The sequence below is a fragment of the Magallana gigas genome, chromosome 8 (assembly GCF_963853765.1).
Source record: "Magallana gigas chromosome 8, xbMagGiga1.1, whole genome shotgun sequence".
Taxonomy (NCBI): Eukaryota; Metazoa; Mollusca; class Bivalvia; order Ostreida; family Ostreidae; genus Magallana; species Magallana gigas.
In genome coordinates this window covers 6,889,246-6,902,284 of record NC_088860.1, presented here as the reverse complement: position 1 = coordinate 6,902,284, position 13,039 = coordinate 6,889,246, and the positions used below count along the sequence as shown (strand labels likewise).

The 13,039-nt window shown below is 30.1% G+C and overlaps 1 protein-coding gene across 1 annotated transcript; it reads right to left on the bottom strand.

Annotated features, from left to right (window-relative positions):
* Positions 1-5,539: 5,539 nt before the first annotated feature.
* Positions 5,540-12,227, bottom strand: LOC105333499 (uncharacterized). The gene is made up of 4 exons (XM_011436502.4): positions 12,110-12,227; positions 11,396-11,662; positions 8,653-8,826; positions 5,540-6,064 (listed from the first exon to the last, which is right to left on the bottom strand). Exons 1-4 carry the CDS (start codon positions 12,147-12,149, stop codon positions 5,820-5,822), a joined length of 726 nt encoding a protein of 241 aa, XP_011434804.3. The 5' UTR covers positions 12,150-12,227; the 3' UTR covers positions 5,540-5,819.
* Between the last annotated feature and the right edge of the window lie 812 nt (positions 12,228-13,039).

The window sequence follows — 13,039 nt, the reverse complement described above, 5'->3', positions numbered from 1 at the left end:
GCCCCCACCCCGGTTGTGTAACTTGTAGGAAAAAAAAGAGCTTTAATTCCCGTGTGAAACATTTACAAAGTGTGTTGTCGCCAGAACTCAACAATTCAAACAATTATCTATAAAAATCTTATGTTAAGTGATGCACTCTCTGTTGAAGGATCTCTAAATTGTCAACAGGTGAAATATCTGTGCAGCACATGTTTGTTGCTGTAATGGCCACCACTTTTCATAATCCACAATTGCACCTGTATCAACAAATTATCAAATGTTGCAGATTTAATTGTATTGGTATAGCTTTCTTCATTCCAATAGACAATTTTAGACGACAAAAATTATAACAAATGTATCAACATGCACTAGCGATGTGAATACTGTATCAGTCGTAATTTCGTACAGCACAATTACCATTCACTTTTCAAATAGCACGTAGTTTCTTGTCATGACATATCTTTTGTTTATAAGTTAAAGTTAATACTTAACGCAATATGAGCTGCAATTTTCATGTTGAAATTTTTTTTTCGAAAATGTGTTTTTCTTCTAAAGTGACAAAAAATCATGGTTTTAAATATTTGTAAGCTGTATTTTTGTGAGAAAAGCCGTTAAGAAGCCTTTTTTTTTTTAGCAAAATTGAATTATTGTCGTCCTGTACAAAAATTGATTTCCTATATATTCCTCATAAGAGAAATCTTTCTTCTGGCAAAAATTAATGAGGTTTTTTTAACTTTATTTACCATAAAAGTTTAAGTTAAATGCAGACTTATCATACTAGCAGGTTTCTGCACCAAATAAAATTCTAAAAAATACAGTTCATATTGCTTTAAAATTGATTGAATTGAAGCTGATATGGTAGCTTTGCTCTAAATTCGGAGACATTATATGCGTAAATCTGTAAATGCGGTAATTAGTAGGACTTTTGAAAGAATTTTTTTTTTCATGGAGGTCTATGCAGGTCATGTATTTAATTATTTTGATAGCCAGGTCACTTTATATTTGTGAATTTGTTTTTGAATCTGTGTTGAAAGGAAAAAAGCTTTTTGCTCACAATCTTATTTCCTCCTTTATATATTTGTTTCAAGAGATTTTGGGATTTTTGATAAAATAATTCCATGATTACTGAGTACAACCATCGGGGTCCAAGAAATCAAATGAAACAAAATAATGAACATTTTGAATAATATGCAAAAGTCAATTTAAATTAATAATTAACAATCCTATAAAAAAACTAACCTCTGAAAATGCTTGGAAAAAAGTAATTAATTTCATACTACATAAAGAATTTAATAAATATTATGCCGATAAAACAATACGAGATATACGATATTACAAGTATTATTTTTGTTTTTATAAAAATGCATTACACAATTTTAGTGCTTGATGGAATCACAACAGAAGTGTTAAAATATCAATATCCCTGTTTGTGGCACAGCGGCCACACAATTGGCGGCAGGACAGCCATACCGGTCAACACCATGTTCATTGTTGTATTGCCATCTAGCGGAATTCCGTTGTCCCACAACCACGCATTCTTCCTTGATGTCACTCGGTCCCATGTTACCATTTGCCTCTGATTGCGTTCCTTGAGAAGATGATAATATATAAATGAAAATGTGTAGATGTCATTAAAACTTAAAACTATACGAGTTTTCAATGGAAGTTTTCTTATCAAATTTAATTCAATTTAATATTTTCACGATGCTGAAAAAAGGTATGGAAAACAAAGTGAGGGCAGAATGGCTGACAGCGATATACACTGTAGCCCCCACCCCGGTTGTGTAACTTGTAGGAAAAAAAAGAGCTTTAATTCCCGTGTGAAACATTTACAAAGTGTGTTGTCGCCAGAACTCAACAATTCAAACAATTATCTATAAAAATCTTATGTTAAGTGATGCACTCTCTGTTGAAGGATCTCTAAATTGTCAACAGGTGAAATATCTGTGCAGCACATGTTTGTTGCTGTAATGGCCACCACTTTTCATAATCCACAATTGCACCTGTATCAACAAATTATCAAATGTTGCAGATATAATTGTATTGGTGTAGCTTTTTTTATTCCAATAAACAATTTTAGAAGACAAAAATCATGCAATAGCAATATGAATACTGTATCAGTCGTAATTTCGTACAGCACAATTACCATTCACTATTCAAATAGCATGCACTAATATACGTAACTTTTTTATCAATGCTGGAATACTAAATTACCTATTCATAGTCCTAAAATTAGTACTGTAACAATATAAAATAATGACGGTAAAACTTGCCAAGTTGCTCCTTTCCTTCGATGTCCTGGGTTGCCATCGGTCTTCGAGTCGATTTCCCCGCTACTATGCTACTTTATTTTGCTTTTTACTCTCTGATATGTTTGACTGTCTAATACTAATGAAAACCCGTAAAGTGGGTTTCTTTTAACAGTTCTTAAAAGTCGTTTTGTTAACTCGGTCATTATCAACACTCCAATCAAAATTTTAAGAATTGACACCAAGAAGACGTCACAGTATCACGTGACCCCCTTTCTAAGAAATGGCACTTTAAACTGCAAAAACTCCTATTTATGCTCTATTTATCACCAAATATTTACATTTTCCAGTGTCTTTGTCTGTGATAACACTACGAATTATTTGTAATGTATAGTTTAATACATTTTATCAATGACGCAAATGACTCATTATATGGTCGCAAGCGGGTTTGCATGATTATTAGAAATGAAAATAACGTAAAAATGTGAACAATTTAATATCTAATCGTACAATTGCTAAAAATCTTATAAATGAAAGTAATAGGGTGTCATTCTTTAAATATTATGAGGTAATAATTGCGGTCGAGGTGTGATCAAATGTTTCATAAAGCCGTTTGGGCTTTACTGGATTTGATCACGGCCCCACCAAAACTACCACCTCATAATTTAAAAGATTAATCCTCTCTTCTTTAATTTTGACTGCGTTATACGTATTTACCTAATCCTTGTTGACAGTCTTGTTCAAAATATAATTGCATTGAATTTGAATATTCTCTAAAGTACACATAAATTTCGAAAAGCGCAAAATTTGTTTAATGTTAGTTTTCATCGATATTGATTTTATATTAGAAACAATTTTAAAGTATTTTAATGAAAAAAAAATTACCTAGGCAACCATGATGTATATCACAAGTTTCATGTCGATTGCAGCTACATCTTCCAAGGCAAAACAGACCAAACCTCTCATATGAACAAATCTGTTCGCATTCTTTTCCAAAAGTCCCCTTCCAGCAATCTTAGAGATCAAAATCGTTCAATACAATCTGACGGAAACAATTCATCATTTTAACTTAAAAAAAAAGTAAAAAGTAAAAATGAAATACCTATACACTGTTCTCCTGTCCTCCGTTGGTTCAAACAGCACTCTTCATTCAATCCATTTCTATTCGAATATACAGTGACTGTTGTATTACAATTTTATTTGTCAATATTCCAGTATTATGTTAAAATTACTTTATGTCATGATAATAATTTGATCCTTTTTACTTACTTTCTTTCAGCCTTGCATTGATCTAAAATAGAATGAAGATATTTTTTATTAATAATGCTTCATAAGAATTATATCTTACGAAAACGAAGCACGCGAAATAAACTTTACCATATATAACTTTATAATATTCCGGCTCATTTGTACATCCTTTTGTTGGATGACAAATCTCAAAACGAGAACAATTACACATTCCAGAGCATAAACGGCCATAATAACCCTCAGGACAAGTATGCGTGCAGTTGAAACCATATGTACCAGCGGGACATTCTATAATAGGAACAACATTAAAAAAATTTAAAAAATCATGCCAAACTCAATTCAAATTTTAATGTAGTTTTCAACTATAAATGGGTGTGTCAAATTGAATGATATTATTTGCACCAGGGTTTTTTGTGATTCTAAAGTGATTCAATAGTATGTGTAAGTGGGAGTAATATTTATTATAATTGTAATTATATATTCGTGTGTACACGTGGAGGCAAAAGACCCAAATATATAATTACAATTGAACATTATCCGTTTATACTTTGATAATATAAACAAATATCAAATATATTTATGAAACACAATACATGTATAGAAAACATGCATTCAAATACAAGAACAATTACATACAAAACGTTATCAAGTGATCATGATATGATATTTAGATATGCAAGTATATTATTTCTGAAATAGCACCTTTTTCACTATTTCTACTTAAAAAGCGTTTTCACTAAAAAGTACCGTTTCTTATCGTCTCTTACTCACCTGTGCATTTTCCATTACGAAGTTCATAGTTTTTACAACAAACTCTTCTTTCATCGCTGGGAAGAAAAAAAATTAGATAAAAATACGAATACTACAACTAAATTTCCATATTTATTATAAAATTATGATAAAATATATTTTTTAAGTTATACTTACTGGCAATAACCGAAATCAGTTGCTTCCAAAGTGTGAACACATGTCAAAAGAATAACCACAATGGAATTCATTGTAAACTGATTGCAGCATCAAAAATTTGATATAGTTCAGATACTAAAGTACTTTCCCATTTGTATTGATTGTTCTTTGACAATTAAACTTAAAACTTGTATAGCAAATCAAAATGAGCAATAGATTAAGTGCGTCATCAAATATTTGGATTGTTTTGAACATTGTACTTGTATATGTATGAATTGTACAGTGTATGAATTTCTAGAAAATGAAATCAAACACCTACATTTGTAATATGTTATTGACTATTTTTCACAAAGAAAATGTATACAAAATTTAGCAATGTACTTGAACACATGGACACAATGACATATATAAGCTACATGATATATATACTACCAACGGTTATAATAGACACCAACTCCACTGCAAACTATCTCCTGGCACTATGTACGAGGGACAAAACATTACTGCTTAACCGGAATTTCGGAGCCTGTTTATTAAACAATAACTTTTGTCATGCCTTTGAAAATAAAGAACATTTCATTTGTTCATAATTAAAGGGTAAAAATATACCTTCTTCTTTTAAATGATGTCAAACTTTATATACTAGTAACCAAGTCAGTTAGAATTGTGGTGTACTTACTTGATTTCTTTTTTTCTGTTGAAAGGAAATAAACTGCTTGCTCACGATGATATTTCCTTCTATACAGATTTGTGTCAAATTAAAGTGATTTTCGTTTTCATGATACAATAATCCCTGTATACCGAACACAACCATCGGGTTCAAAAAAGTTAATACTTGTATTCAAATGAGGTCAAAGAATGATAACTTTGAATAATATAAAAATGCAAATTCTTATAAATTGGAAATGTTTTTTATTCTCTTATAAAGATTTTTTAATCTGTTGGGGGCACGTTGACGTGTTCTCCAAAAACTTAAACAGTTGTACTGGCTTGCACGTGCCAATTTGGTCAAGTTTATAAAATATTGGTGAAACTCAACAAATTCTAAAGTTCTTTACAGAAAATTGATTCTTTTAAATCAAAATGTTATTGCCGTGTATAATTTATTTTGAAATAACACTAACACGATTACGTAAGTTCCTTAGCAATTTTATTGTCATGACTTTTATTTCGCACTGTAAGACAAATTTTAATATTTCCACTGTTGCTAAGTTTGCACAAAATTTAAAATGATGTATATAGCATGGTAAGATAAATTTGTACTAACTGTCAATTACATAAATGTACGATAATCTATCGTAATAAAAACTAACCTTTCAAAATATATGAAAAAAATTTGCAATATATCATTGATTTCATATTACATAAAAAAATTAATAGATATTTTCCTGATAAAAAAATATACAAGAAGTAGTCAACCAGTTTACTTTAACTTCTTTAAAAGTGAATAGCACAATACCAGTGCTTGATGGAGTCACAACAGAAGTCTTCAAATATCAATGTCCCAGTTTGTGACACTGCGGCCATACAATTGGCGGCAGGGCAGCCATATCGGTCATCTTCATTATCGAACATGTTCATTGTTGTATTGCCATCTAGCGGACATCCGTTATCCCACACCACCGCACCCTCTTCTTTGATGTCACTCAGACCCACGTGACCATTTGCCTCTGATTGCGTTCCTTGAGAAGATGAAAATATATGTGTAAATAAATGTGTAGTTTTCGTTAAATCTTTAAATTATACGACTTTTCAATGGAAGTTTCCTTATAAGTTTTTTTTTCTTTAAAAAGGCATATGTTTAATCTCATATTCTCACAATGCTGATTTTAGATTTTAATTGCAGGTAAATATTCATATTTCCAGTGTAAAACAACAATTCCAATTTTTTATGATTTAAATAGCATTCTGAGAGTATAGCACTAATCTAATCCAATAGTACATAAAAGTCCATTAGAAATTAATTATATAAATATCTGTTGAATAAAAGTAAAAATAAATAGTCATACTTTATTGGTAGGGCATCATTATGAGGCGACACAGAAAGATTGAAAGAAATTCGCCAAATCATTACGATAAAGTATGGGAACCAAAGTGGGAAAAGAATGACTTAACGCAATAAAGACCCCCCCCCCCCTTCCCGGTTTCACCGGTAATGGTGTAATAAAACGGTAAATGACACCTGCCATAATCAAAAGTATTACGCCAAAATTAAAAATATCTATGTTTCCCCTAAGCGACCGACCCAATTAAATCCCGCCGACTGAATTGGCTTTTTTTAACACATTGAAACGATTTTTTTTTAAAGAAAACTGATTTTATCCAAATTCGTTTTTAGAAGACCCACATCTTTTTCGTTAAAATCATTTTGATAGTCTCGATCATCAACATGGGCAAAATACTCGCTTTATGACCGGTATCCTCCGAAAGAGTTGCAGTCGCCCTGTATTCTGAGTTCACGATCGTGTTAATTAACCCCAGACACATTAAAATGATAATCATTTAATTCAAAAGCGTAGCACAGCCTCAGTTAACCACTGTTGTGATTAATCGATAGTCTTATCTTTTATGGGTATAAATACGGGGTAAGGCAACATGTAGCCTACTGTGCATTGAAAATTACAACCGATGTTTATTGTTTTATTGTTGATATAACAATTGGATGGAAACTTGTAATTTGTTAATAACTCATTAATAACTCATAATTAATGCTAAAATAATCATAAAACCGTCTGCCTACATTTATCATAAAAATGATCCTCTACACAACGGTTGTAATTGGGTCAAAAGGTTGGACTCATACCTCCAAAATACACAGAAGTAAACTGGGACTGATTTTATTTGTCATTTAACTAACACAATTACAAAACATTTCACCTATAAAATGTATGAATACATAAAATAGTTATACATTAAATTCAATAGATTGGATAGTAAGTTTTTAAAACTTTAAAAAGTTGTTTTATTCTTTATCAACTTGGTCAACCCAATCTTAATTAGCGTTAAATCTGTGTATATCATTATTCCTGTAGATTATGCTGTATCAATATTGACAGTTTCCCTGATGTCACACTTCTCTCTACATTTCTATCTGGGAGAAACAAATCTCCCTAAATTTAGGTTGGTACTTGTGAAGTGAAAGACTCTTTGTTTTGAAAAATTTAAACAATACTCTTAACTTCGTCAAATTTCAAATCAACAGAAACAAAAAGTTGGTTTTGGTTATGACTATAATTAAAGTGCTACTTTAAGTTTATCATTTTATTGTTTTAATGTACTTTAAGACATTTTATAAACCAAATTTTGAAAAAAAAATTAATTGATACTTTAAAGTAGGTACATTATGATCATTAAAATGATATTTAAATATAGGCTTACATGTACATCAACATACGAATGATAATGCATTAATGTATTCATGCACATGTAGTCATTGAATCAAACATGTTTAAATTTAAAGTCAGACGCGACCTATCTTCCATTTTTTCTATTTTTTCCTATTTCCACAATGTGAAGATTTCCACTTCGTTATTTCATAATTATATTTTTATGTAATATGATTCTTTTTTTATTTGGATATAAAGTGTCCAATTGAAAATATATAGTATGACTTTACTTATAAGCATTCAAATGCATTTTGCGTGCTATTTTAAGGAAAATTCGAAATATTCTAGCTCCGAAACGAGCCTAGTAATGTACTCTGAATTTTTGGTAATTAACAGGTATAAATGTTAATAAATAAGGAATGAAATATCAAGAAAAAATATATAAAATTGAGGAATGTCTCGTCTGTCCTTAAGATAAAAAATATCAAATTGTGAATTCGACATTAAATTTGTTTTACATTCCATCAGTACAAGTATAACAATTTGTTTTACAACTGGTCATACTTTTTTAGTTTTGTAATCAATTAAAGAACTGATTTATTTTACATGTATAATGTAATTTATATTTTGCCCTGACAGAAAAAAAATTATTTACCTACCTACCTACCCAACTTTAAAATTTAGGGTCGAATTTGGGGAAACATAGATATTTTTAATGATGGCTTTACAGGAATTTTTTTTTTGTTATATTGAATACAAGTATTATTCGTTAACAATCGTTAAATCATGAAACTCAATGTTGTAATAAGTGCATGTCCCGTTTTACACATATAAATATTTTCCTATAAGTCTAAAACAGACTAAGATAAACTTTCCAAATAAGTAAGCGGAAAATGTTAAGTCATACAGTTCCTGTCGCCTAAAGTTTAAATTAGGTGATTTACTCGTTTGTAGGAAGTAATTTCTTCTCTGTGGAGTATCCAGTAAAAGCAGTTCGGCTCCATACTGTTGGCAATTTGCCAGGACTGTTTCTTTAGGGAGTGGAGTACTGCTGTAAAAGTACTTGAAGCACATTCTGCCATCGTAGCTTATGTAGAAACCTTGCTGTGTACAACTACCTGAAACAAAAATAATAATGGTCTCGTAATTATCTCTGAAACAAAAAGTCAAGGCGCAAAGCTTCTTTTTTTATGAATACCTTACTCCAATGACTCCTTTACAAAAATACTGATTTTCAATTTGAGCTGCTTGTCGTTTATTCTTGTTGTACCTGATCGATATTTCTTAAGTACTATACACTATTGCTGTTAATTTGCTTCTAAAATATCAATATGAAACCATTAGATGATAAAATTAAAATCGGTTAAAGAAACAATGCAATGCACTTTGAAAAATATCAACATTTTTTTTTGGTATGATTTATATTTTAATTTAAAGTACTTTGAGAAATATGTATAAATCCCAAAACATGGACTTCGTTCTTAACTGATTTCTAATTAGTCAGATAAATTGTCTTTGTAAACGCTGTTTAAAGAGGATTAGCATCATTGGGAAAAAGGGGGTGAAAACCAATCATAAAGTACAATTTCCAGAACATTATTCATATTAATTACTTGAAGAATGCACCCGCATATTTCCTTCCCAACCATCATATCATACAATGTATATCTGCAGATTTCTAAGCAAAATTTTACTTCTTTTATTCAAGCCGAATAAATTATTTCTATGCATAATGTTAAGATAACTATATGTGCAGCCTTTAAAGCAATATCAGCTTAATAATAGACATTAAAGTATGCACTTAATAATAGACATTAAAGTATGCACTTTATTGCATTGATTTTCTAAAAATATGATACTAGTATCGTATATATATATATATATATATATATATATATATATATATATATATATATATATATATATATATATATATATATATATATATATGCCACCTCTTGTTTTCCATTCAATTGAACATTTTAACCCTTTCATTAAAGAGTTTTTACTCACAAAGTATAAAGATGTAAAACAGAAATTAGAAGGATCGCTGACGGCTAATTGGTGCAGTTCATTTGATATTTTTTGAAATACATAAAGCTTAATAGCCCTTTGAACTGTTGTTCTTCACGTGAAAATTATTAGCCTCAAATGATCTTATCGACAAGCCTTGTTAATACAATGAACTTTGAAAAAATAATCATTTTGAAACAAGATTTCGGTATTTGTGAGGGAACAATTAACCGCACTTTGGAAAAAAAAATTATTTAATTAATTTTTTATCTTAATTATTTTTTTTCAAATTGCATTGATATAGTTTATATTAATGCAAAAAACATTGTGCAAGGTCTAGTCGAAGTGACTAAGACCCTCTAACATGATAGTTAAATGTTTTAACCTAGTTTTGCTCGATAAGACATTGGAAAGAGGATGCATGAGATTTTTAGCTTTACTTAATAACAATTTTGCAATGAAAAGGCTTTTTGATAAGATCATTTAATTTTCTAATTTACATATGAAGAAAAAACAGTTTAAGAGTTAATTGAGATAAGTGTATCAAAATATTATATGAACTGCACCAATTAGTCGTAAGCCGCCCATCAAAATAAATTATCTTTTTGCTTTGTGAATACATGTATTTACTCTTTAAAGAAAAAAGACAACGATTAATTTGAGACACAATAGCCAACCTGTATACGGCGTTTATAAACAAATACAATGCCAAAGTACATCAAATACAATACTTATATACATTGTATTTTTGAAAATTAATGCAAAAAAGCGCAGGCTCAAATTCTAATTTTTGAGTTGATATCAAATTAAGTTAATTGCTGTATATATAAGGTTATGAAGTTGATATAATGTTTGGAAAGAATCCTTGATGCGGATGCATTCTTCAAGTAATGAATAGAAATATTTTATTGGAAATTGTTCTGTATATTTGATTGTCCTTTCCCTATTCCCAATGATACTAGAACATGTTAAACAGTTTTTAAAAAAAAGAAATACAAACAGTCAATATGAATAAAACAAATACTGTTAAGAACAAAGTCCATATTTTGTGATTTATACATTTTTTTCAAAGTGCTTTAAGTGTCTTGATAGTAAAAAATGTTGATGTACGCTCATAAAGAATTTTTTGGCAAAGTGCGCTGAATTGGTCCTTAATTTAACGTCCTTAGAAAAAAAATTACTTTGTCCAAAAAAATGTGAATTGCCACAAAGCCTTTTCATTTCGAAATTGCTTAAAATCTCATAGGGATTTTTTTAATGTCCAATCGAAACTAGATTAATGCAATTATTTTTCATATTTAAGGGTCTTAACAATTTCGACTGGACACTTCACAGTTTGTTTTCTAAAGTGTGTAAATATCGACCTATCAACGCACTATGAAAAAAATATTTTTTCCAAGTGCGTTTTTTGCAACGCAAGTGCAAATTTATCGCATTTAAAAAACACAAATTTTCAAAGTGCGTTGTTAAATCCTTTCCTTTTTATCATATTTTTCAACTTTTCTAGTTATTAAGAATATTTATAATTAACTTCACATGCATTTCATCTTTGAAATTAAAGGACTGAATTTCGATTTCGAAAATTATCAAATCGTAAAGGTTTTCGATATTTTTTTTCTTTTGAATAAAATCTACCAATGGATATTTTTCAGTTATAGGCTATTATTAACTTACCAATGAAGTTGAAACCGTATGCTTGGATCCCGGTGGAAGGCATGATGTCAGTTGCACACGAATCTTCAAAAGTTTTATCCCACAGAAAACAATGCTTTGTAACCTGGTCATATAAGAATGTTTTGCAGAATGTTTTGTATGTGGAACAAAGAGCTCCACAGAAAACACGGCTGGGACTATTGGAGAATACCATCAGGCCTGGGTCTCGCGGAATCACGTTCTCGTAATGGACTTGACTTGCGAAATCTCTCACTTCTGCGGCAGTACCTTCGGGACAAAAAAAGGGAACATTGTATAAAAAAGTTTTATCATATTTAGATCTAATTCTTTTATATCAATGATGAGACTGAGTGTAAAGAGAGACCGCGGTTGAAAGGGTTAATATGTGTGAATATTTCTTTTACAAACATACCACTAAAATCATTTACAGTTTGTAACAATATTTTGTCTGTTTGTGGGAAAATTAGTGCTGATTTTACTCTTAAATTTTTTTTAAGTCAAAATCGATTTGATCTTTATTGTCATTGCTATCCAAATGTCACGATATCAAAATTAACAGGAAAAAATCACATTTATTTTCAATTGACATCTAAAGTAACAGAATTATTCTTTCAAGAGATTTTGGAGGCAAAACTATCTGTTTATTTCAGTATCATTTTTTCACTCCTTGAAACTATTCAGTCAAATAATTATAAATAAATGTATAATATTTACCTGTCAGAAGCAAGTGTAATACCAGATAAATGATGTTCATGCTGAATTAGCAAGAATCAAAACCACTCATTTGTAAAGCATTTCACATTGAAATCCATTGATCGACACAGGATTTCAGAAGTCACCTTCTAGCTTATTTTAATAAGATATTGATTCTTTGTCCAATGACTTTGAAGGGCAGTAGAATGATCTTACATTCTCATTTCTGAATCAACCGCTTTCATTTTCTCTTCGATAAATGTTGAATGATATTCCTATTAATTAGTTGAACTTTACACTGACTCCTTTTTATATTGTGTATTCTAAAGCAATCAATAAATGGTGTGTTCTATAGTCCCTAATGTCATCATTGCTTATATTGTCAGTGTTAACTATTTAATAATATTATTTTCTGTTTATTTTTTACTTTTTATGATATCATTTCTTAACGTCATTATTGATTGGTTAATAAGGGACTATTTTAATTGTTTACAGTTTATTTTCATTCCTCGCTTTAACTGTTAACTGATTCGTGGTATAATTGACAACATCAATGTTAACTTCTGATTGTTATTCCTTGATGTCACTTACCTAACTGTCTAAAGCCGTCAGTGTTTACTGTCTTTTATCTTTTATTTATGATTTTGCTTACTAAAATTCTTATTGTGCATTGTTTTAAGTCAAAATGTGTAGCTTTTATAATTCACTAATTTCAAGTCCAAAGGGGAAACAGTCATAAACAAAGAAGACCCAGGAACGGTTGTCTAAGGCCTTCGGTTACATTTTTTCCCGTCACATTCCCTTCCGAGGGGCAATTGGTTTGCCTTCCCATGCAAGTTATGGAAAAAATCAGTAAAGAAAATGTAGATGAACACGATTTCAAGCTATAGAAAGCAGTCATCTAAACGATGGACAAACCTGACATTAGCCCTCTGTTTATGGAGTTATTCT

Excerpts from the sequence above, each read along its gene's own strand:
- LOC105333499 (XM_011436502.4), bottom strand. The coding sequence starts at position 12,149 with ATGAACATCATTTATCTGGTATTACACTTGCTTCTGACAG. Across the intron at positions 11,663-12,109 it reads ATTACACTTGCTTCTGACAG|GTACTGCCGCAGAAGTGAGA; the intron begins GTAAATATTATA and ends TTTGTCCCGAAG. Across the intron at positions 6,065-8,652 it reads AAATTACTTCCTACAAACGA|GAACGCAATCAGAGGCAAAT; the intron begins GTAAATCACCTA and ends CATCTTCTCAAG.